The 27,681-nt window shown below is 34.6% G+C and overlaps 2 protein-coding genes across 2 annotated transcripts in view; both read left to right on the forward strand.

Annotated features, from left to right (window-relative positions):
• The window catches only part of LOC111909043 (transmembrane emp24 domain-containing protein p24beta2), a gene marked incomplete at its 5' end in the record, with an annotated part of 38,156 nt that extends 17,601 nt beyond the window's left edge, over nt 1-20,555 (forward strand). Inside the window, 3 exons of the mRNA XM_023904838.3 lie at nt 16,531-16,717; nt 17,220-17,327; nt 20,245-20,555. Coding sequence (XP_023760606.2) covers nt 16,531-16,717; nt 17,220-17,327; nt 20,245-20,369 — 420 coding nt within the window. The remainder of the gene's footprint in view (nt 1-16,530; nt 16,718-17,219; nt 17,328-20,244) is intronic.
• A 133-nt stretch (nt 20,556-20,688) lies between these two features.
• LOC111909045 (transmembrane emp24 domain-containing protein p24beta2) lies at nt 20,689-22,783 on the forward strand. Its single transcript, XM_023904840.3, has 5 exons — nt 20,689-20,833; nt 20,946-21,152; nt 21,945-22,131; nt 22,269-22,376; nt 22,492-22,783. Exons 2-5 carry the CDS (start codon nt 20,946-20,948, stop codon nt 22,623-22,625), a joined length of 636 nt encoding a protein of 211 aa, XP_023760608.1. The 5' UTR covers nt 20,689-20,833; the 3' UTR covers nt 22,626-22,783.
• The last annotated feature ends 4,898 nt before the right edge of the window (nt 22,784-27,681 follow it).

A 27,681-nucleotide genomic window follows, 5' to 3' on the forward strand; every position in this document is an offset into this window, starting at 1 on the left:
ATGCTTCTTCTCAGATGGTTTCATTGACCTTCCCCTGGAATCTCTCCTAAAATTTATGTTGTTACTCCCTGTCATTACGATGTCATCCTTCTGAACCATAGTGTCACGACGTATTTTCTAACTTGTTAGGTTGAATATCATCCGTTTAGCACTATCGTATGATGTTGTTTTAGAAGTGGTGACTAGTCCTTGGATAGGTAGGGGTAGCCCCTAGATGTATCTATCAATCTTTGTGTAGTCCGAGGTGACAATTATGGGGCACAGCGTGGTGAGATCATTAAAACGGTTGGTATATGTGGCTATATTAGCTTCCTTCATTGTCAAATTCCATAGTCCATGTTCCAGTTTTTGCATCTCCTCACGGGGACATTATTCCTTAATTATGTTCTGCTTAAGTTTGCTCTAGAATATGTCATTAGAAGTGTTATTGCCCATAGTTTTCACGTGGCTATTCTGCCACGATAGGGTTGCATCCGCCAAAGTGCATGTAGTAAATTTCACCTTGTAGTTCTCCATGCAGAAACTGATTTCAAAAACAAACTCCATCTTCTCTATCCATTGAGTTAATCCAACTACACTTTCGTTTCCATAAAAAGATTTTGGCTTACAATTAATGAAATCTTTATATGTATAGGCTCTTGGTGGACCTCGGTTTTCACATTGAGAACTGTCACCTCTAGTTTCTTCACCTGATCATATATTCCTAGTGGCTTAAAAATTAGCCATCGCGTCTGTGACGCTTTGGGCTACCAATACTTGTATGACAGCTGGATCCATAGCTATAGAACTCGGGTTTATCTGGGATCCTGGGTTGCTTCGGGTGACTCTCGTAGGCAACATGTTTCTATATTAGTTTTAAGGTAAATGTTAGTTATTAAGAACTCTTTGCTAGTCGTCCACATTTTAAAACGTCGCAAGTAAATTAGATAAGTTTTTTATGTCACACACAGTCATTTCACAATGTAACATATTTTATTTGTGAAATACAATTTTTTTCCCGTATATATACATATATTTTGATTACAGATACAACGCAAAATATGTGGTTAGGACAGGAAAGGTATGATATTTTACATCAAAATTGGCATCAAGTATACTACTAACTTGCTTATATACTTCTCCGTAACCCCTAATCCAAAAATACCACTCCTAGCAATTTATGTTGGAGTCATCTACCAGAACCCAAAGTAAACCACCAAAAACGCTAACAGTTACGCCACCTACTGACAAAGAAAATCGATCACCATGTCTGAGGCATATGCCCTCACCTCAGATATTGTCACTCTTTCCTCCAATGTCTTCATACCAAGCTCATCTCCTTCATCAAAATCTGCTACATCAGGAGTTATGACTGAGCCTCCTCAATGTGGTCATAAGTGTGTAGGATCCTTGGCTCATCGATGTCTTTGCCCTACTCTAACTCTCGGACTCTACCTGTCAGTAACCTCACCTTGTTCCTCAACCCTCTAAGCTCCTCCTCTTTAAGGTATATCCTATTCAAATTTGAAGTCGGTAGGATTTGTGGGAGGGTGGGGGTAAAGATGGTATGATATCTAATGGTGAATCGGGTTGTGGGTCACCCCCATCTATAGTAGCATCCTATTCCTCGGTATTTGGCTCTCCAAGATCAGTAGGTTAATTAGTGGATGATGAATCTGGATAAGGTGAACTATCAGTTGGATTCCCACCATTTTCCTCCTCATGGGACTCCTCCTCCCCCCTCGGGCTCCTCCTCTACTAATATGGGTGTAGGTGGTAATGGCATCGTTGGATTATAATCGTCCTCTGCCTCTGGTGTATGAGGTACCACATGCTCCTCTTCTGGTAAGGGAAGAGTCATCCAGATACCCATGCCGGCCATGATACTCCAACGATCCTACATAATACATCAAACACGACAGATGTTTATGAGAATCAAAAATACAAATAATATTCATTTATAGTTATGTAGTAGATAGTATTAGTGTTTCCTACGACTCTTTACATGGGTATGTCGGATACATGACTCTAGACCATCAATCCAACCATCCTCAATAGTGTAACTCAAGCTAAGTCTTGAATCCTCAAGTAGTATATCTCGATTTAAGTCTCCAATCCAAGAATCTCAAGTAATCGAACTAAGTTACCGATCCGAGAATCCTCAAGTAGTCGAACTAAGTCACTAATCCAAAGATCCTTAATCGTTTAGTTTGTCAACTACTATACCTGAGTTTATTTGTGCGTAGTTTAGATCATAATAAAACTTAGTTGTGCATTCTAGGTCTACTTGTGGTACGACTAATGTATAGTACTAACTCTAGATAGTGTATTGGACCTGAAATCTTGAGTTTATGATTGCATGGATTTTTGTTATGATAGGTAGGTATATTTATAAGAGTTTATGTATATATCTCTATATCTTAATATTGTTTTATTTGGTGTATTTTACTTAAAAAAATGTACTTCAAGACTATCAATTAAGGATCAGCCAGGTAGGAAAATTCAAAGAGTAGGACCGTCTTGGCGTATAGTCGTTCTGAAATCCAGCAACCCAAACGACAATTTCCAGTCTTCACACCTCTCCCATAAGTAGTCTATCAGTAGGGTAATTAATAGTCCCCCCGTCCCAATATTATTGTCCATAGACAAAAAACACACAGATTAAGAAAAGCATTAATTACCACTAACTTTATATAATAAAATGACAATTTTGTCCTTACTTTGCATTTAATGTTCCATTAAATGCTTAGTTGGTTAAGTAATAATGAGGGGGTATTTTGGTAAAAATATTATTTATTTTTAGAAGTGGACTATTATTTTGGGACAAACCAAAAAGGAAAGATGAACTATAATTTTGGGATGGAGGGAGTAGTTATACTTTCAATTATTAGGCATAAAGTTTAACCCTAATTAGAGTGTATACTCGAGGTTATATTCGTAGTTCCTAAGGAATTACTAGTTCTCTATAACCAATAACTCTGATACCATTTTTATCACACCTCCAGTTGGCGGTGGAAGCGTCGGATGTGTGACGTTAATGATGTGGTACACAGTTATTGACAACATTGAACAATACACAGAAGATATACCACAACCATTCCTTTTATTTATTATATATAATAGGTTACATGATTATTTGTGGTCCAAGCACACAATCATAACTTAACAAAGACTAAACAATAAGAGAACAAGTAAGACTTCCAATAAACTCCTTGATAACTCATCCCTTCACACTGCCATTTCCACTACTCATTTTCCTGAGAATAAATGTGGTTTGAAAACGTCATAGTTTTTTATATTTTTATACATAGAATAGTTTTATCTCTGAAGTTTAGATGAAATGCTATTCTTCCTAACTTTTCTTTTTATGATATATCACCCTTTCTTATTATCCTATAACGTCTCTTTAAAGATTTTCCACCACTTTCGCTTATTGTTGGATACTATTACTGCTTCAAGGCGTTCCCCTTAGTTTATTTTATTAAGGTTGGTTGAACATTTGTTACAACAAGTTTCTATAATCGAGCTTTCGACTTGATATTTGTCCCGCACGACGCTTCATCATACATCGTAAAATAGTTTAGAAATTTATGCATGTTGTGACTTGACAATCAAGGTTGTAGCTAGCAATCACAGGTGAGGGTGTTATCCCCATATAGATCTATGCATATCTTTCCCGCTCATTTATGATTTAACGATTATAGGTCAGGATTAACTGAAAACTAATCATCTAAAGGATGAATAATGTTGTTCTCATTTAACAATTGTTTTGTTTAACCTTATAGTATGATCATCAATCTTGTTATTCATATATTAGTTTTCTTTTAATACAAATTCTCTTTCATAATTATGTTGATACGTATATATACTTACTTATATATATATATATATATATATATATATATATATATATATATATATATATCATAGTTTTCGATGTATTGTTAGGATATTAGGGTAGAGTAACAACTAGGCACAATGTTTATCCTTGGTTTGGCCAACATAACAACTAGGTACTATGTTACCCTAGAGAATCTGTCAACATAACGAATAGGTATAATATTATCGTATAGTTTTAGGCAGAGTTTCTACCCGGTATAATAGTATCTTATGGTTTGTGCAGCATAACAACTAGACATAATATTATTCCTATGATTTTGGTTGGGTAACTACCATAGTACCATGCATAATACCAACCTAACGTTTCATGCATTTTGTAAACTACTGATATATTACAAATAATAATAATTTGTAAAATCAATAATGTAGTATTATAGCATGTATTCCCCTTGTAAAACTTTTAAAAACTATGAAATTAGGTTCGTGAACTCACCCTAGTAGCATGAATCTTGACAGTAGGGTGGCTTCAGGACTCGACAGCTTGGAGACCTCTTGTGAACTGAAGCAGATCGACCAGAGGGGGAGAGAGATGCTTTGAGAGGGGTGCAGTAAATGGTCTGCCGATCACTGCTATTTAGAGCAAGTTTTTGGACCGAGCGTAGCGTAATTTGATGTGTGCGTCACGCAATTGCATCGAGGATCCAACCGGGTGTCGCCAAGTGTCACTCTCTCACTCAGCCACATCATCCAAAATTGTCATGAATCCACTGTCAGTGTACGCGTCGCACATGGCATGCATGGCGTGTGTACATAAATGTTTTTCAAAATTTTGTATCTCTTGCGTACAAGCTCGTTTCTTTACCCTCTTTATACCCAAGCGATGCTCTCGACTAGCACTACAACTTTCCTTAAGGTTGTTTTGACTTCATCTTTTAGCCTAAAGGGGGTATCCATAAATGATTTTATAAAAATTATAACTTCCCCATACGGGCTCCGATCTTGACATTCTCCGTCTCAAAATTCTTATATTGAGCAGCACTACGACTTTCGTTTTGTGAAATTATTCAAAATTTTACCACTCTCTTTGTACTCTTTTTACGTCATAAAGTTATTTATGCGGTTGATATTTATAACTGGTAAAAATCATAATTTCTCCATACGAAGTCGGATTTTTACGAAGTTTATATTTTTGGAATAACGTTGTCGTATACTTTCCGAATATGTTAACCGTCATAGGTGGCAGTACGACTTTTTGCACACTTATTTTTGAGCTTTTTTGCCAAAAATAGTCATATTCTTATGATTGTGTAAGCATGTAATTGCATATATTTATTAAGATGTTATTGTATTACACTTTTATTCTGTTACATGTGTTTGATTGTACTTATTCCTAACTGTAACACCCCAAAAAATTTCAAACTTTTTCAAAGCTATGGTTATAAAATCTTTTCAGGTTTTTACCCACATTTAACAAAAATTGATCCCATAAAACATGTATGATTAAAACATTGGGTGTTACCATTAAGCATCATACAAACCACAGCAAGAAAATAAGAATTACATCAATAATACATAAGGAACTTAACAGGTTCCGCTCCAATCTCTATCGCATAACTTCTACTTCCATCTATCATTTTTCTCCTTGAATATAACTTGGGATACATGACATTAAAAGGGATATGTAAGAAAAAAAAATGTCTCATCAGTTACGTGGGTTTGTGACTCAAAACATTTCAAGCATTTGTGTGAAAAATCATTTCATTCATAACATACCATAGTTATAGACCATAAAACATTTTCAAGCATTTTCAAGGTAAACTCTTTTAATATACATCAAAAATATCATTTCATATCTTACCATTTCATGTCTTATCATATCATTTCATTTAATCCTTTTCCATTTTCCATTTCCAAGACCAAGGTGGAAAGAACAAATCAATCCACCAAGGCATCATGCTTTCAAAGGCCAAGGTGAAAAGAACAAATTCAATTAACCAAGGTATCATTCCCTTGGATTTCTATCCAAGTCCAGTGCTGAGGTGAAAATAACGAATCGATCCACCAATGTATCATGTTGATCATGTCATCTACTTCGTGAAGGGAAGGTGCCACCCCAGTAGATTCATCTAGTGCCTCTTATGAGGTATCATGGCCCGGACAGTTTTCATTATTTCTTTACTTTCTTTCCTTTTTATTACTTTCAATTTATTGTCATTACTTTCCTTTCTTTACAGGTTCATACGTTAGTATTAAAATATATTTCAAAACATTTCAAATAAGTTGTCAAAAAATTCGTTCTTCCAAAACGTTATTTGCTTTCAAAAACATTTTTTCATTCAAGGCATTCTTTCAAAAAATTCTTTTCAAAAACATTTAACACTTTCTTTTCAAAACATTTCATATATCAAAGCATTTTCATTATAATAAAAATCTTTTTGCCATGTATCCCAAAAGTGGGAAAATGTTAACACGTACTTACCTCAACCATACATAAGCTAGCTAGTCTTCTTTTAGTTCTTTTCCTTTGAGCAACACTCTCAAACACCACCTTATATGAAAAGTAAGTAAAGGTCAATAAAAATGACCAAAATACTCCTCAAAGGTTCCATTACTAAATTTTTTTGATTCACTCGTCCCTTATGAAACAATATGAACATAGGCAAAAACCGTGCGTAAATCCGAGTTCGTATGCAAAAGTTATGAGAAAAGTAAGTTGACCCTTAACAAGGTGGAACATAGGCCGTGTTGATTTAGGCTAAAATAACACGGGCCATATTCACATGGTTTTACCATTTCTTAACTCATTTTTTCTTAAAATAACACTCTACTTTACATAACTCTTGAAGACACTTTTCCAAATCACTTTGCACCACTTGTATAGGTTCTCACACATGATTAAGAGGTGTTTTATCATCAAAATACACCCCACTTAATCTAATAAGTGCTCATTGAAACCTTTTATATCATGATGATCCTTAAACATTAAATGAAGGGTTAATTAGTCCATTTTGCACTTGAACATTCCAAAGTCCACAAAACTTGTTCTTAACTTGTTGAATACTCATATGAAAGTTGTCAAGTACATAAAATTATAACTAATCTTATTGTAACTACCTAATCCAACTATGTAATCCTCAATTCCATTCCATGTTTCCCAAATTGCCCTTTAGGCCAATTATTCCATGTATCCATCAAGGAATCAAGTAACACCTTATGTTTTGAATCCAATTCATTCCAAGAGTATTCATTCAGATTATGAACTTCCTTTACCGATCAAATTCTCAGCTACAAAGGATTCTAATGATTTCATCATATTGTCCCTAAATCCATTTCAATCCAAGCTTATACATGATTATACCATCATGGCTGAGTTTAAGCATTCACATTGGCTTTATTGTTGCCAAAATTCATCTAGGTCATAGAATCCATTCCAGTATAACATATAAACATGAAATCCCCAATTTGAATTTCTAGGGTTCATGAGGGTTTTCACCCATATCGTCAAATCCATCAATATGATGATTATACTGAGATTGCGATCATCAAAACAACTCAAGGGAGGTAAGAAAACAAAACCCTAATCAAGGGATCAAACTAATTTCGAAATTGGGGTTTTCCCAAAACCTTGAAGTCGAAATATAGAGTTAGAGGATGAGAAATTACACTTCCCAAGCTTGATGTTGCTTCATATCTTCAATTCCTAGTTTTATTCCTCAACAACCACTCTAAATCTCCCTTTGCTTCCTAGAAATCGCCATTCCCCTCTTCTTGTCTCTCAATTACATTCTTCCCAAGCAAATGGGAGAGAATACCCATTAACTAGGGGTGACAATTGTTGATACGACACGATAAAAATACATGAAACGAAATGAAATTGGGACGAAACTAAAACTCGAATTCGTGTTCATGTAAAGTGTAAAACTACGATGTCGTGTCGTGTCGTGTTCGTGTTCAAAATTCGACATGAAATTGACACAATTTAGTATTTATTTTTCGTGTTTTTCATGTTTGTCGTGTTACATATTATTAAATATTAATTAAACAAACTAATTATTACATTATGTTATTTTTATCGTTTCGTGTCATGTTAGTTGTTTTTTAATTGGTTCATTTTCGTGTTAGTTAAAAAAACATGACATCTTATTGTGTCGTGTTCGTGTTACATAAAACATTGTTATGTTGTCTCGTGTCAGACAAAAACACAACACGATGACCCGATTTGCCACGCCTACCATTAACTAGTTTTGAACTTTCCCAACTTGCCACTTTTGGCCCCTCCTTGCAAAAGCTCTTTCAAAATAACTTCAAACTAACTTAGAAGCTTCAATATATTTCCAAAATGGTCACTTACATCCTAATCTTCACAAACATATTCCAAGTTATTAAGCTGGTCAAATCTCTAGTCAAACCTAAGTTTCACCCTATTGCCACAAATGGCCCTTTAACTTTTAACATGTTATTATTTTCACTTATAATTTTCTAAACTTCATATAAATTAATGATATAATTATTAATTGGTGATTTATTTATATAAATCATCTTTCATTTATTTAGTTTGTTATTTTAAGAATGCGGTCTTAAATTTTTGGATGTTACACTAACAGCAGTCGGTAATGTATTTTCTTTAGTTGTCACAAAGATGGAACATTTATCTATACTTTCTTTTGTCAAGGCTCGTGGTTAGAGGAGTGTTTGGGTGATAGTGTTAGGGAAAGTGGCCTGTAAACTTTTGTGTCAGGAAATCAAGGCGATCAATCCACGTTAAGCTAAATATCCACCATTCAGCACGATTCTCAGCTTCCATCGGCTCCAACTTCTGTATAAGTCTATTATCATGGTAACAATATTTTAATATTATAAATAAACATAAAATATACATATAAAAGATAATTATAAAATATATGAGTAACCATACGCCGTTGACTTTTATAAATTGGTTGCACTAAGTCGCATGTAAAGGCCTCGGTTTTGACCATGCAACAACTTGAGGGACCACACACTACTAGAAAATTTGCCTTTTACGACGCGCAATGTGTGTCATAAAACGCTCAGATGACGCACAAATGCGTGTCAAGGAAGGCCCTGTCATAACGAGAGACGACACGCTTTTGTGCGTCGTCTATAGACGACGCGCATTTACGACGCGTAGTTACGACACGTATTTACAACACTCATTTACGACACGCAATGCGTATCAAGGAAGGTCCTGTCATAAATGAAGACAGCACGTATTTACGTGTCGTAACCTTACGACGTGCGTTTAGGACACACATTGTGTATCATTAAAGTCCATGTCATAAATGAAGATGACACGCATTTGCATGTCATAATTTTAAATGTTTTAAAAATTATATATTTTGATAGATTTAGCAATTTTCAAATTAAGTAACACATTAAAAGTCTTATAATACAAAATAAAATACAATAAATAAGAAAGATAATTCATTGCACTAATATGTCAAATACAAATTATCATTCCAATAGTAAGTAAATATAATACATTGCTAATATTGCATAATATTTATTATAGAAAAACCAAACATGTACAACATTAAAAGGAACCCGTGAGTAATTTCTCCTTTGACAATCTTCATGGAAACTTTAAGCCTTGCAACCTCACCATGGTATTGAACTTCGCTACCCGCGACCTAAGAAAAAGATTGCGTATAAATATCAAAAAACAAGATAGGAGCCAATCATTCTAAGACACTACATAAAAAAATATCACTAGAGAACTATGAAAAAAATATGTATGGGTGAGGAGTGGAGAAATGTAAGTAGAGTACCTTAGATGTAAGTGTGAATCTAGTTATGCTGATGAAGTTAGCTCCTACTTCATTTGCAAGTGCTTTGGCAACAAGTGTTTTCCCAAGAGGCCCAAAAAGCAATATTCCTTTGCAAGGCTGACTACAAATCAAAAGGCTTTTCTTAGCTACACTACATAAAGTCAAAAGATAAAATAAAATAAAATAAAAAATACAGGCCCAAAAACCAATGTCATCAATCTTTATACCAAGCTCATGTAATACAGACCTTCATTTTTTTCGCACAAGTGAAAATCTCATGGCATAAAAACATGTTAAATTATGTCATGTCATCATAAATCTTCTTTTAACATAAGGAATACTACATTCACCATAAATTGTCTTAAACTTTTTGCCTTTTCATTTGTCCAGAGCTCAAGGTAACTTTGCATCTCAATTTGCAACCTGAAACAAAACTTAGATTGTTAAACAATTTGTTTTTTTCGTAAGTGAATAAACAGATACCCTCATTAAACCATAAATCCTATTTATTGCAGATTATGAGATGAAAATAAAATGAGTTAGATAAAGAAAAAGCTGATAGACCTTGCATAAATTTGAGAGACTGGACTGCTCATAAGTAACCATCAATCCACTGATTGTAGAAACAGCAAGCTTGGCCTAAGAACGACATCCATTCAGGCAGATCCTCTCTAAGAAAGGGTAGATAACAGTACACAACACATTTGTAAAAAAGTTAGGACTTCATGGAGAAAGCAAGCTTTGTTTCCTTGACCTTCTATATTAAGTTTTTATTTCTGCATTAAGCTATATCCCCATTGAGTCATAGAAACAGCACCATCATATACACATATAATTCATGTGGCTGAATAAGGATTTATCTTCTAACAATAGAGTGCAGAATTGCTCTTCTGAACCTCTAAGAAGGATTGGGAAAGCATTAACAATAACCTACACAGAAAGATACATAGAATTCTTTCAGTAGAACACACAAAACAGTTTTAAGTTTTAAGCAAATGAGTTAGCTACAACCACTATCTTAACCAACCTTAATATAAATCAGCACATTTAGGTTTAACATTAACTAGTTTCTAGACTAAAATGTCTTAACTTGATGCCATAACTCTTACCAAATGGCATAGATCCATGACCTAAAACAAAAATGAGAAGGTGTTTATATGTGGAATTAAATCCATCCCAATTGTCACGCAACACTTTTATACGCGCATGAACATTAACACATCGCTTCAAAGTTCTAGCATTTGAAGCATTTGAAGAATTTGAAATTTGGTCAACATGTGGGGCCGATTTATGTTGACGAAAAGAGGCAGCCATAGCCATTGAAGATGATGAACTGGATTCTCTTACAATGTCATTGATTAAGACTTTGGATTGAGTGAATTGAAGTGGTAGTTTAGAAAAGGTTGAAGGGTAAGTTGTATCATTTTCAAAAGTGGGGTCTGTTTCAACTTTTGAATGTTCATTTTTGGATATAATATTAGGATAATTGCCTCAATTAACAAGATTATGAGTAAAGTAAATAAAAACCATATTATATCTGATAAAAGTAAAACAAAATTACCAGCTTGTGGATGCTAGCATTAAAAGAAGCATCATGGCTAAGTATAAGCACATAACAATCATCACCATGTACATTTGATTTGATGTTCTCCTTGAAGCATCATAGAGTGTCTCCAACAGAGGCATTAACTGGCCATATTAATTGAAGAAAGAATCTCATAAAAGATACACAACAAACAAGACTAAATGTATTTTGCTTTTTGTAATAATAGATTCATACCAATGTATCGATATCAGTCCGCACCAACACATATTCCAAAAAAGTTTGAATTCCCATGAACCAAAACATACAGTAGCAAAACAACAGTTTCATCAGCCAAACACCTACAAAGATCAATCACTTATATAAATAATATGTAAAATACAATTAGCTATAACAAAATTTTGAAGTGAAATGAGGTCTTACATGCCAAGTGAAATGAGGTCTTACTCGAAATGAAGTCTTACATATCCTTCCGTATGATCTGGCAGCATGCTTGCTTCCTCAAATGACTATTAACAAATGTGATGGTATCAAGGGAGCTCAGTTCTTCTTTCATGTTACATGACTTGTGAAATGATTTGGTCAAGTTTTCAATTTTTTGTCAATATGATTAATTACAGTCTTGTTGAAGATACTTTGTCACTCTTAATTTGACACTCCACAAACCATACAAAGGGTAAGAAAGTAAAATATCAAATAAGATTTGAAAAGGGGACAAGATTTAGGGTTTTGTACCTCTTGAATGTCCTTCATATTGACTAACATTGACTCACATGGAAGTTTTTTTGGCAGGAAGTTTGACCTTAATTCTTCAGACTCTGATATTCCAGATGCAAGTGATTTTACCCTTTTTTACATAATAAAAGAAAATAATAAAGGAAAAAAAGAAGAAAATAAAGATTATATTGCTAGATATATGAGGGTAGTAAATAGTAAATTCCAGATGCGAATGATTTTACCCTGTTCGTGGAAGCTCCCCCTCCCCCTTCGAATTGTGCTCCTAACTGTAACAGCACTTGCAGTACTATCATCATTCATACACAAACAAACAAAAATAAATATATCAGTAAATTAAAAACATTAATATATCAAAAGAAAAACTAGATATTAAATATTATTACTTCAATGTTTATGCACCCCCTGTTTCACTTTCCCACAGTCCTTGCAACCCCAGATTCTATATGCCTTTCTCTTCACAGTATACTGTTTCAAGAATTCAAAATATATACAAATTAATTTTAAATTAACAACAATCATGTTGCAAAAAATACAAATTCATTAATGTAAAACTCCAAAAGTAGATGATTGATGAATGCCATGAAGAGAAAGATACATATACATAGGAAGAAAGAACTTACTTAAGTATCAAGTTGTATGATAAAACAAATCATTATCCATGTGTCAATACCAACTGTTGTTACATGAGAAAATCAACAACCTTGATCAGGTCAAATATCTCCCATGTTGACCCGTTATCTCCCTTTAAGGACTGGATGTTATTGCTCTTTAAGGACTGGATTGTCCTGGTTCAAGCATTTTATCGAACACTTGGTATGCATGGTGAAACTTTCTTTCAAATTTCAACATCAAGTGGTTGGGTATCACTGAATATTGTTGTTGGGATATGGCAGAGTCAATTCAATTGCCCCACATCGCATATTGCTTGCATAATCATCACCAAACTGAGATAATGTGCCAAATCCAATCAAATGTCAAATCACAACAGAAGGAACAAATATATTTCCAAACCCCTAAATGTGACAATTTTACAAATCATAATCAAAGAAACCACTTCCCTTACCATGAAGTCGATCACCTAAATTAGACCAAACATGAGGCGATAGATAATAAACACACGTTTCAACGGGAAGCTTGAGGTGGCATCTTCATGCCAAGAAGGCATGACAAGGGCATCTTCTAAACCATAAAAATGATTGCATTAATGAAAGCAATAATAATCTGTGGATCTAAGAAGAAGAACAGAAACAACGAAATCAATAAAATCTCAACTCTAGTAATGCGAAAAGTAAAAAGCACAACAAATAAATAAATATAGCAATTGTAATCACCAGAATACACCAACTATGAATACTGACTTATTTTATTGGGCAAAAAAAATCAACCGCTTACTTCAATTGGAGTATACCAAAAACTTAAATGTGGAGATAGGATCGTCGATACTTATCTTGGTGGTGGAGTGTGGCACGACCGACGATGTCATAAAAATCATGGACTCCTATTGCTTTCGCCTAAGTGAGTCTCCAACGAACATCACCGCCCTCGACTTCATTCACTATCGCCGCCCTCAAATAAATACAGTATCAGACAAAAATAAGGTGTCAGAGGCAAGGGATTCGACCAAAATAGGGTCGGGACGCAGTCTCCGAGACGACGACGTTGATGAGTCGCAATCACCGGTGAAGTGAGGCGAGCCTGATGAGGTCGTCGGCCGGTGAGATGAAGTGTTGCAGTTGTACTCTAGCTCGATCGTCTGGAGAATGTTAACGTGAAAAAAACCCTAGTTATCATGTGGGGGGCTTTAGGGGTTTTTTGGGATGCTAAGGGTTATCAGTAGAGGGAACAAGGGAGATACTGATAGAGTAGATTGCTGGAAGGTAGGGTAGATGGCAAGAGGAGAGGATGAGGAACACTATATCTCCGGTTGTAAGCATGAGGAGTCGCAGAACCCCAATTGCTAGCTCTGCGACGTTCGTCTTTGGGAGCACATACAAAAGCCCTAGTTGCTGGTGTCCATTTTGTGATCTTTGGGAATGAACGCGAGTTTTTAAGAAAAAATTATAGAACAACTATATGAATTGTCGAGGTTTAAAGAATAGATGGTATCGTGATTAGGGTTTGCAGAGAGAATGGAAGAAGAGAACGAAAGGAGATCTTGAAGCAGGGGTATTTAAAAATTTTAGAATTTTGAGAGGATTTCCTCAAGAACGCGCGTTTTAAGTAAAAAACATAAAGCGACATTCACAGAGGACGCACATTTTAGATAAAGTGTCCTCCGTGTTTTTAAGTTTTTTTACATGAGACACTAATTTAAGGGCACGCAATAATGCGTGACCTAAATCCTTAAATTTTTTGAAGAGATGACACTTTTTTAATGTCACTCTCTTTTGCGTAACATAAATCAATGAGTTTCGTGGTTTGCGCGTCGTAAAAGGGTCTTTTTCTTGTAGTGGCATTCACTTGTCGGATACCAAACAAACTGCTCACAGGAAAACTCTCAAGAATCTATATCTGAAAGAATCATGTATTAGATTATTTAACAAACAAAAAATAAATAATAAATTGTTAATTATGTAGGTTACCTTAAAAGCATGTAAAAAAACTGTGTACAGTGTACGTCAATTATTTAGGTTGTTTTGTTTTTTGTTCCAGTGGATGTATAAGTTTGTCAACCGTATTGAATATAGTCAATAATTGTGAGTACAATTTATCTCAAATTATCCTCCCTATGGATATCTGCGACATAAAAAATTCCTAATTAATATTGTAAAAAATATTAGTAATGATAATTAATTATAATCCATAATTATAAATTAAGGACATGATACATGCTGAATTCATTAAGGTCGGATACCAAAGCAAAATACTCCTCTAATGTAGGAGGTTACCACTCATTAAACCCCTTCTCTAACAGATATAAAAGACATACACAGACTGCATCGTTGTCCGATAAGTCATTAAGCGAATGATTAAACACATTCTTCACATCATCTAATTTCATGGAGACATTCCTCTCGGTCATAGGAAACACACAGGAATGGAAGGCGGCACCGTAATTGGAGGCAGGAAAATAATCTCCAAAGCGGAAGCCGGTGACAAGACAAAATTCTTTCTTCCAGAAAGACAACTCGTAACCCCCAATCTCTAAAACCATTTCATCTACTTCTCTTTGGGGTCCGTGATAACTATGTGGAAAAACACGTAATGTAGAAGTAAAGGACCCCCATCTACCTTAGGAATGTCTAACCACCTCCCAAAACATGAATTCTAGAACATAGTTTCGCATGAGGATCTGTCTTTGATTTCTCCAAGAAAATCCGCACCGGGTTTGGGTTTACAAGACATTGTAATGGATGCATCAAAAACTCTATCGTGCTGCAAATAAAAAATTTGTTATTAACCAGCTCCAGAACAAAAAGTTGCGGCCAAATTTTTGAACACGTTCTCAATGTTCCGGATCAGTTCCTCGTGTTCTGGACCAATTCCTCGCATTCCAGATCGTTCGGAAATGAAATTCTATGTACTAGAACAATATATTTCGATGTATAATAACATTATATAAATAACTAAACTACTTTTGGGATGGTCCTAGTGCACTGACATCATTTATTTGTATTCCAGAACATAGTAGTTCATTTCCAGAGGTGTTCTTCGAATTCCAAAACTTATTTTCTTGTTCTGGAACATTACTTTTCAATGAATAAACACATTATATAAACAACTAAAGTAGGTTTTGGTTGGTCTTAATGTACTAGAATCTATTATTGCAACTTGAAAACGTTGTCAGTTCACCCAAAGGATATAAATATAAACAAAAAACTTAAGTGAGAGTAAAGGACTTACCCGTAAAACAACCGGTTCATAGTGATTTTCTTCCATATTTGTAGTCGGAGTTCGGAATGGGTATCGGAATCGGAGAGTCGGAATGGCGTGTCGGAGATCAGGATCGGAATTGAAGAGTCGGAGTGGCGTATCGAAGAGTCAAAATCTGTATCGGAAAGTCGAGATCCGGAATGAATTCGGAATATATTCCGGAATTTGAAATTCAAAAATTTAGTCCGGAATAAGTACGGATACTCCGGCTGATAGATCGGCCCACCAGAAAACGATTACGAATTTGTTTCCGGAATGGCCCATTCTGGAGAATATGGTCATTTTGCAAAAACTTATTTAAATAGGTTTTTTTTTTTTTAAAATACACGAAAAAAATAGCTAGCTTACTCAATTTCCCTAAAAAAAACTTTTGATTTAGAGATGCTTTTATTACATCACCGGTATTATTAGAAAAGTACACCTTAACTGATTTGGTCAAGTATGACTTATTATATCTTTCAATTTATAAATATGTATTAGAAAAATATTAAAGGGCATGGTTACCAACGTACCATATAAGTTTTCAGAAACGATAATCAACACTTGGAAGAAATAGTTGTATCATGTGATCACGTTTGCTTTTGAACACATACATTGGTCATTTGATATTTTAAAGGCTTGTGTAATTTCTAATTGTTTTACTAGCTTCTTGTACTATGATTTGTTATCGGTCACATACTTTGGTTCCTTAATGAATATTTATCACATAATATGATTTTCTGCATAGATATTACTCATATTAGTAACCATAAACCATGTCGTGATTATTAGGTGAAGGGACCTAAGGGTGAACAAATTCACGATTTTCGTGACAAAATAAGTGGCAAATCTGATTTCGTTGTGCATAATGAAGGCGTTTATCAGTTCTGTTTCTCTAACAAATCGCCCTACATGGAAACCGTAGACTTTGATGTCCATTCTAGCCACTTTTATAACGATGTGAAACATGCACAAAATGGTGAGACCTTGACTTGTTTGTATTACATGCGAGATTTCTTCACCATGTAACAATAACTAGCTAGCTGTCACTTAGTCATCGTGATTGTCCATAATATTTGCATGCCTTGTTGGCGTTATGTTAATTTTTTTACTATAATGGTTTTTTGACCATTTGCAACATACACTGTGAAACGAGTTTTTGAACCATCTTACTTGGTTGTTACGTATAAACAAAACGATATTATAAAACAATACTACACTTGAGTAAATTAAAATTCCATGTATCGTGGTCCTTACGTTTGCATTTCCACAATTTTGTCAAAGCTATTATTCTGCCAAATATAGTGGTTATCTGGCAATTTAATTATTCTAGCAGTTGTATGGCAATTTAATTAGAACAATGGTTACTTTAAAATGAAAATTCGATCTTTGTGCATATGTCTAAATATATAGTTGCTATTGCAATTTTATACGACACGATATATAGATAATTAAATAATGAATAACGTTTTGTTTTGCAGATCATTTGAATTCGATTATGGAACAAATATCTAAGTTGGAAGATGCTCTATATAAGATTCAATTTGAACAACATTGGCTTGAGGCTCAGGCTGATCGACATGCAATAAGTATGATCTTTTATTCTTTAAATAGAAGCAAAACTAATAAAGCATTCATTAAACTTTTGTTTACGTTGGTGTGGTTTAGTGGTTTGGTTCACAAATATTATGGTGAGTAAAGTTTGAACTTTGAATGGGTCTCTTTTTATATGACAAAATGCAAATAATAATGCATTAAAAAAAAAACAAAAAAACAAACAAGATAGTCATCTCTTGTGAGTAAAAAGTCATTTTATTTTGTTGTTGGCAAGGGCTTGTCTTTTGCGGACACTATAGAAAGTTGGGACAGTTTCTCACATTATAACGTGAGACAATCCAATCTAATTTTATTCATATTGGGTATTTGGGTGTGCATAAATTAACTATCTATTTGGAACGGAACCAATTATAAACCAATCAATTTGATTGGATATCCAATTACAATTAGATTGGATCGAAATTTTAAAATACAACTGAATTTGATTGGTTATTGAATTATCCTGAAAATCTAATGGACAACCAAACTCATCCATTCCAATTTTAATCCAATAAATATCCATTATTATTGTACAAATCTTATTAATGTTACAAATTATTCAATAAAAAATAAGATTATTTTGTTAGTCTCATTTTTATAAATGAATAAAAAATAAAAAATAAGATGAAGACTTGAAGTTAATTTTATTTTGTTAGTCTCATTTTTACGGTTATATATAATTTTTATTTTTAGATATCATAGTTTATTTGGTTATTCGATAGAAATGGATTAGAATTGGTTGAATAATAGATAATCAGTGGATTAACCAATCAAAATATCCAATGGATAAAATCAATCTAAGCTAACATCCAATTGGATTGGTTCGGTTTTATATTAAAATTGATTGGATAAGTTGATAAAATCCAATATCCAATGGATGATTGGATTGGATCGGTTCCATCGAAATCCATTAGATTTGAACCAACGATATCCAATGAAATCCATTAGTTATCCCAACATAATAAGTATAAATTTCAAGAAATAAATTTTCAAAAGACATCCTTTTAATTTATTTGATATTAATATCCCAAAAGTATAGTCTATGCAATGAGAGTCTAGTAGTTGAAGTTGCAGAATTTCATAAGTAAAGTCTAGGGTTCAAAACCTGACACGCCTAAAATACTTTTATTACTTCGGGGTTTACCTCACAAATGATGTCTTCCACCCTGTTTCCCATTAATAAAAGGAAATTGAAATAAAAATAAGAAAATAGAAGGAAAATTTATCTCCTAACTTTCTCTCCAATTTGGAAGGATTTGAAAAAATTGAACAAAATATTTAATTTTCCGTTCACTTCAATATAAAATATAATTTTCCTTTTTCTCTCTACTTTCTTTCCCTTTTTTTCTGTACTAAAACTAGGGAACAAGGTTTAAGGAATTAAGGATAGAGAAGGTTAAAGGTGGCTTACCCAAAAATATGATGTTTTATATGTTAGGATTTCAAACGACAAAAAACATAATAAATATACGAATAATAAAAAAGAACATAAGAATTAATTGGTTCAGACGATTAATAACTGTGTTATGTCCACAAAGTGATCCACAATGGTTTCTATATCTTTCCAAAACATCAGGGTTTACAAAATAATTGAGAGCTATATAAATTGAGAAACTTAATCGTCATATCCCAATAGATATATGGAAACTCAAGAGTGGACCTTTAGAGACCAAATTCATCTCTAGCCTCCACCAAAATCTTTGATCCAATATCTCTCAACTATTACTAAGTCTCACTTGTGACAATAATAATTGTAAAGAAACTTAGAAACTCATTTTCCCAACATCATCATCTATTATATCATTTTAGGACAAATAGACAGATGGTTTTCATATACTTACAATAAAACCTCACTACACAATTCCTACTCTACTCTCTTACATAACACTCATCCTAATCTACTGATCAATCAACAAATAAAGAAAGATGATGAACAGACGAAGAACAGCTATAACATATAAAACCCTAATCGCCTTTTTTAGAGAACTGAGAGAGAATCGAGAGGAAAAACTATCTATCTGTGTCCAACAGTTTCCCATCTTCCATCTTATATCCCGAGTAATCGGATACAAGGATCCGCGTGTTGACCCGATAATCAACAAAGAAATCTTTACATTGGTCCACATCTTTTACTAATTTGCATTATCAACCCTGCACAATCTCAAATGACAAGTTTGACAATAACAACAATATTCAACAAGTTAACTCAAGAATATATATAAGAAACAAACAAATTAACTTAGAATAATAATCAGGCTCCATAACTCAAGAATATATAAGAAACAAACAAATTAACTTAGAGCAATGACTTCCTTCTCAGTACCGGTCTGTATAGAGCCAAATAATTCCATACAATGTTACCATTTATTTCATACAAGATTGTAGCTTTTTAGAAGAGTAAACAAAATTTCAGTCCAAAATGACGAAGTGTCCTTTGTTTGGGCCACACAAGTAACCTATTTGCAACCAAACCGGTTTTAAAACCGATACAAAAACGATTTTCCCCAAAATAGTTGGGTTCTAACTAGTTTTTCCCCAAAAAAATGTGAATCAATATATTCTGATCCGGTTTCTTATAATTTTCTAGTCTATGACTAGACTAGCTAGTTCAATACCAGTTTAAGTTGTCAATCTTACAATTGTAACCTTGTTTCCACATCTAGATTGCGAACCGGTTAAATTCAACCGGTGGATCTCGTTTTAATAAAACCAAGCCGGTTTCGGATCAAATCCAAATCCAAATTAGATAACCGGTTTTGTTGTGAACCTCTATTGCAACCTTAATTTCCTTTCCATGTCCTTGTGGAGTTGAGATGTCCAGGATGACCTTTTATTCCATCCAAACAACAGTTTTGCAAAATAATAAATGATGAATCTTATTCTAATTGATTAAATGTGTTTGAGTTGCAGTAAATGAAAAAATGAGTAAGAGAGCTATGCACAAAGCTCTCGGGGAATCTGCTGCTTTGATCGGTGCTAGCATACTACAAGTGTACCTTCTCAAACGTCTCTTTGAACGAAAGATTGGGATGTAAAAGCTTAATTAATGCATGATCGATCTTAGAATGTTTACACTCTTCACTGTGGTAGACTTTTTTTTTTATTATTGATGTTATTAAACTATCTATCTATATAGACATACAGACAACTAGACAAGTTTCCACTTGTAACTATGTATCATAAGACATGTGGAAATAAAAGAATTAGTTACTTTTCAACATTACATCCTGTCTGTCCTGATATGATTTGAAGTTTGATGTTTAAACCTGGGCTTGAAGACCTTTTAACAAATCTGTTGGGCCGGAGAAGCCTTTTAGACTAGAGCCCGAGTCTTGCAAACTTACGGCTCGTTGACACATAAAACCGTCAAACATAAGAACAACTTACGACTTCCTGTTGGAGTTGGGTGAAACTTGTTTCTACTTTGGTCGTGTGTTCCGACTTCTGCTCCATCCTCATCGTATCTGTATTCCAACGCAAAATCCGAAACGATTCAAAGGTAAACCAGTTACTGATCTGTTTTTTCTTTCAATTCTCAATTACAATCCATAATTTGGAGCCAAAATTTCAGATGTTGCTTCCTTGAACTGAATTGTTTGCGTTTCTTTCAGATGCGGATGTCTTCGATTGCGATTGCGGCGGTCTTTATGGTGATTCTGACGGCGAACATAGGGGAAGTGTTGGGGATCAGGTTTGTTATAGACAGGGACGAGTGTTTTTCGCATAAGTCCGAGTACGGTGCCACGGTTCGATTTTCGTTTGTCGTCATTAAGGTCGAAGGTGCGTGGCATTATAACGAAGATGGCGTCGATCTTGTGGTATTCATCTCTCCTTGTCTTCTTAATTTTTACTCATCGCATTCCTGGACCTTCAATATTAAAATTTGAATCCTAATTCGTTAAGTTCGATGATTACGGGGATGTTTTTATTCTAGTTTCTTAGGTTCAAATCTTTGTTTGTTAAATTGTTCAAAATCTTTTCTTTTTCTCCATGACTACGCGAATCCCTTGGCAATTTTGACTGTACTTTGAAAGTCAAAATTGACGTTTTGGGGTTGATTAAGTATTGGGTCAAAGAGGCTTTTTTTTTAAATAATGGAATTAAAATTTCGGATCATGTAATGCAATTCAAGACTTGCGCTAGAAAACTGGTATGAAACGATCGGTTTCAATAGCATATTTCTTGATAACATACATGTTATTGCCTTATTGCTTGTGCAAAGGGTTAAATTTTACTCATAATAGCAACATATTTTCAATTTCTTTGCTATCATTTTGTTAATCGAAATAGAATTATACTATAAGATATGAATTTTTTTTTAACAAGAAACGATACTGTCCGGCTTGTGAGGTGAAGCAGGATTATCTTCAGGTTTGATTTTGGTGTGGATTTTTACGTTTTCTTATAGCTACATTAAACTTGATGAAAAATAGTAAAGATAAGAAATTATGTATACAGTCATAATTTTAACCTAAAAAGTGAAAAAAGACTTGGGAATTTGTTGTTTCATTCAAAATTATGTACATGTAAGGTGTTTGTTGTTATATAAAGTCGTGTAGTACCTTTAGTAGTATATTGACCATAATATATATTAATTATATTGTGATTAGGTGACGGGGCCAAAGGGTGAACAAATTCAAGATTTCCGTGATAAGACAAGTGACAAGTCTGATTTCGTGGCACATAATGAAGGCCTCTATAAATTCTGCTTCACCAACAAATCACCCTACCATGAAACCCTAGACTTTGATGTCCATTCCAGCCACTTCTATAACGATGTTGAGCATGCAAAAGATGGTGAATCTTTTACTATTTAACTACTTAATTAATACTACATATCATTATTGTCCCAGATTTTCATATCTTGTCTTGTTAATAAATAAAGATGGCAGAATGGGTGATTTTTTTTTTTTATATGATGTTTTCTTTTGCAGATCATTTCAAACCGATTTTGGAACAGATATCAAAGTTAGAGGATGCATTATATAACATTCAGTTTGAACAGCATTGGCTTGAGGCCGAGACTGATAGACAAGCGATAAGTATAATAATCTCTATCTGACCTTTTTCAGTAGAAAACAAAATATAAATATACAATCATTACTCACTGCTCACTGGTATTTTGTTTAATTTTAGTATGTGTTTTGATATTTGCAGTAAACGAAGGAATGGGCAAAAGGGCAATGCACAAAGCGGTTGTGGAATCAGCAGCTCTGATTGGTGCGAGTGTGCTGCAGGTCTACCTTCTCACGCGTCTGTTTGAACGGAAGCTCGGGTTGTCCAGAGTTTAATGTGTCATCTCAGTATGGAATCCTTTAATTTAATTTGTTACACAACTTTTGTTATCCCCTCTCTCTCTTATATATACACCACCAAATTTGCACTTGAAAAACTGTAATTCAGAAGAGGGTGTACAAAGTCTTGATTATAATTATTTTCACCTCAGAAATCCTTGTGTTGCTTCTCTCCCTCCTTTGACTATTTAATTGTTTCTTTTTCTTTATTATATGAATGTTATTACAACATCGTGTATTACATCAATTCATTTCATAATCATAGATTTGATGTATTTTGATTTTCTTTGTTTAACAAGAAAAAAGTTGAGAAATTGTTTGAGTAAATTATAAATTTGGTTGTCCTTGGCTCATTTTACAATATTGGCCTATTTTTAGTGTTTCATAAAGCTTTTGATACTTTCATATATGCCTTGCACATAGAAGGATTAACTTACATAACATAGTTAAATAGACATTGTAGGTTACCCAAATCGGGTAAACAACATAGCGGCCAAACTTTTAGAAATATTCATTTTTGAACTAAAAAAATACTCTTAAACATGGAACCAAACTTGTAATTTACTTTTATTCTTGCATTTAAACATCGTAACAGCTAGTAATGTATATCGAGTCAAAATCAGTTAGATATGAATAATGAACTGTATGCGAGATTCAAAGAGAAATAAGTGCAAAATAGTTGAATGATTGTTAATTTCTTAATGAAAGCGCAAAGATAATCAGATGAGAACAAACAACGGCGTCTCATTGCCCAAGCCTCAAGACCGTTACAAAGGATCTTTCTGGAAAATAAGTCGTTAAAGGATCTTTCTGAAAAATAAAAGGGTAAATGGCACAAAAAACACTCTTTTTATACATAAATTCGATTTTGTCACCGTGTTTTTTTTGTCAATTTTGACACTGTGTTTTCCAATTTGTTACAATTCTAACCACTTGACCGGTTAACCAGGTTACATGATGACGTGTCAGTTTTGATGACGTGGCATGCTGACATGATATGCTGATGTGTCAAAATTGATTTTTTTTCCACAAAAAACACTAAGTTTTTACTTTTTTTCGATTTTGACACTAGGTTTAATTTTTTATTTCAATTTTGACACTATGTTTTTTTTGTTCCAATCGAACACCATTTATCAAATTTTGTTCAATTTTGTCTATTTTCCATTTGAAACCGTATAAATACATTTTTTTTATTACATTTTAAACCATATAAACATTTTTTTTTTGTTTAAAAACCACATTTTTATTTAAATACAAGATTTTTTTTCTTACATTCAAAGCATTAGTTATATCATGAGAATCAAACTAACCATAAGCTTTTAATAAGATGTAAAAATTTGATAGGTTGCAAACTTGATATCCGAGTTTTGATCGACTACACGCCTCCAAACCTTCAAACACATTTTAAAGTTGCATATTTAATATAAAATACAATTTTTATATAACTATTACATATTTATACATAAAAATATGGTTTTAGTGTAAAAAAAATGTATTTATACAAAACTATGGTTTTTAAATGAAAAAAAAAACATATTTATACGGTTTAAATGTATTAAAAAAATATTTATACGGTTTCAAATAGAAAATTGTCAGCATTGAACAAAATTGGAAAGAATGATGTTCGATTTGGAACAAAAAAACATAGTGTCAAAGTTGAAAGAAAAAAATTAAACTTAGTGTCAAAATCGAAAAAAATTAAAACTTAGTATTTTTTGTGAGAAAAAAATTCAATTTTGACACGTCAGCATATCATGTCAGCATGCACTTCGTCATGCCACGTCAGCATTCAACCTGGTTAACCGGTCAAGTGGTCAGAATTGTAACAAATTGGAAAACACAGTGTCAAAATCGAATTTCTGTGTAAAAAGAGTGTTTTTTATGTCATTTACCCAAAATAAAATCATGTCTGATACTACCTCTCCGCACCACTAAATAAGAATATTCTACCGAACTTATTTCCACTACTCTCCTACATGTGATTTGGTGTAACATCCCAAAATTCAGATAAAAACTTTTTGTTTTTAAGTCATTCTCGAACATTCAATAATCATGTCAAACCAACCAAAATGTATCATAGTAAAAATATCACCAGAGTACATAATCCCAAAATCACATAATGCGGACAACATGGGCGGATGCAATGCGATCATGCCGAGCCCTTCCCTTTCAAGTTGGAAGTACCTGAAACATAAACTGAAAATTGTAAGCACAAAGTTTAGTGAGCTTCCCCAAAATACATCATACCATACATACATACATAACAGTCAAAACATAACTAGGTCTATTTCACCCCCCCTCCCCTTTCGGTATCTTTCAATAGGTATTGTGTCTATTTCACTCACTTCGGTCTCTTTCAACAGGTATCGGGCCTATTTCACCCCTACAGCTAAGCAGACAATCATATCAGCAAGAGTCACAAAGACAACAAGCACATGCAGGTATAACAGCAAGTGTCACCTCAACAACCGGTGCAAACTCCGCTCAGAACCGGGTCATAAATTCCGACTAGGTCATGGCCTCAATGGTTGGGGCTCCTAGTGTATAGCCAACCTTCTCCACCAATCATGAGCTCGCCCCCCCAGACATCCTGCAGTGAACCTTACTTTCGACCCCTCAGGGAAAAAGCTAGTCATCTAGGCACACTCAATATCTGCAATCCAACGCCTGGTGGTAATGGGGTCCTTCACCCCAAAGAACTCTGGCACTCCACATCCCCTGAAATCCTTGAAGGGGAGAGTGTGGGCTTTGTGCTGACTAGCGTCCAGATCGGCCCTAAAGATCCGAAGGCGATCCTCCATCAACTCGATGATACCCTCCTTGATCAACCCAAACATCACTAGGGTCGCCTCGAGGATTCGCGTAACCCTCATCAGTTAGTTTGATGCCCGCTACCGAACCAGATCCAGATCCTGAACCTCCTTCCCCACCACGTTTCATCACTATGCTGAAACATAACACAAAAGAAACAATCAATACACATACGAAGAGGTTCCCAGGTAAGTACGCTAACCGTACCACCAGTACACACGGCGTACTCGATGGCTTCGCATGGATCGGGATCCCAAACACGTATGCTCAGCGTACGCCCTAGTTAGCCAAAACCTTCCTTTAAGGTATTAATTCGTTAACACCTAACGTCCAACTCCAGGTCTAGCTCTGTAGGGACGTCATAAACAATAAATTTGGCAACTTTATCCTTTTGTGTAACACCCCGTTTGTTAAATAAATAAATAGATAAAATTGATGAATGAATAGTAGCCCTAAGATCCATAATATTTAGTGGGGTGTTGGCTTTGGGGAGCCAAATGCTATAATTTGGATTATTTGGGGGTTAAAGTGTAATTTCGGTATTTATTTTGTAAAGATTTTCAGAAGTCAGGGGGTGTTTGGTATCATTTGGACTTAATATGAAAAGATTTATGGAAGCAGGGGCTAAAGAGTAAATTCTGGACCTAAGTTGAAAAGTTTTGTAGAGGAGGGGTCATTTGGTAACATAAGGACTTCAGTTGAAAATAATTTGTAGAGGGAGGGGTTGCATGGTAATTATTGGGACTTAAGTTGAAGGCATTTTGGATGGCGGGGGTTAAAAGCGTAAATTATGGACTTAGTTTGAAAGAAAAAAAAGAAAGGAGGGACTAATTTTGTCGTTATGGAAACACGTTTATGGGGGATCGGGGTATATAACCCGTCACCCCCGTCCAAACCCTAACCCTACCCTAAAATCACCCTCCGCCAACCTTATGTCTCCCACTCCCTCCGGCCGCCGCCACCATTCACCTAGTCGTTCTCCGACCAGTTAGCGGCCACCAAGCGACCACTCGACTTCCTTGCTTTCCGACCTATCGAAGCTCCATTCAATTATCGCCATCAGCCGACGACCATTCTCTGCCACACATCGTTGTTGTTGTTCCATTGCCAGTGACGACGAAGACCACCAACGGGTGTCCGTCCCGTTGTCGTTGCTGCTGTCGTTCGCGGTCACCACGTTCCTTCTCCATTCTTACACCGATGCATCGTCTCGATTGAAGAAGAAGTCGTTGTTGCCTCCAACGACGCCGGCCGTAGGCGTAACATTGCTGCCATTCGTGCCCCGTCGTCCACTGTCACACCCCAAAACCGGAACGGCGGAAACGTTCGGGGGTGGAGGACGTCATGTCAAGTATCACAAGATATGTATATGGTAAGCAAGTAATGAATAACCATTTCATTTAGAAAGAAAGTGTTTACAATGTATGTGTTCACAAAACATAGAAGTCATAAACAAATAACAAAACAAGACTTGAATCTATAATGCTCCATTTTCTGAAGTCCCATCACGAGCACCTGTCTAATAGTCTCCTGAGAATACAAGTTATTTGAAAGAGTTGATCAGCAATTAAGCTGGTGAGTGCATAAGATTTTAGTGATGTGAGTAAGCTGTAAAGTGTTGTTGAAAATGTATATGTGAAGTGATGTAAGCTGTAAGTTCTGTTTTGAAAAGTTTGTCTATTCCTCTAGAAAATCATATATTTCCTACTTTAATGGAAGTTAAGTAAAATGACACTATAAGCCTTTCTATGCGTACTAAGTGGGTACAAGTTTGTGACATCCCCAAAATCTCGGCCAGAAAAGACCGATTTTCATTTATGCTTTTAAAATAATTTCAGAGTAAATCCTTTTGATTTGAAAGAGTTGCGGAATTTGTTCCCAAAAACAAAAACAATGTTCACCAAAGCATTTCATAAAAGAAATGTATTTTCATTATATAATCAAAACTCGGGATGTCATGTTCCGATACAGACCATAAAGCATAAACGATAACATTACAAGTCATTCAACAAATATATACATATACAGACTTGTAAAAAAAACAACTTGATGGTTCATCCATCTTATGTCCTTGCGCCACTTCCTGTAATACAAATAAAACTGAGTGGGTCAGGCTTGGGAGCCTGGAGCATATAGGGTTTTCAACCCACAATAAATAATTATATTTAATTTCCACCAACCAAAAATAACCCAATTACCCATTCCCGTTATTCTCACTTTACGTCCCTAAGACAACTAACAT

This window comes from Lactuca sativa, chromosome 5 (assembly GCF_002870075.4).
Source record: "Lactuca sativa cultivar Salinas chromosome 5, Lsat_Salinas_v11, whole genome shotgun sequence".
In the NCBI taxonomy this organism is placed as follows: Eukaryota; Viridiplantae; Streptophyta; class Magnoliopsida; order Asterales; family Asteraceae; genus Lactuca; species Lactuca sativa.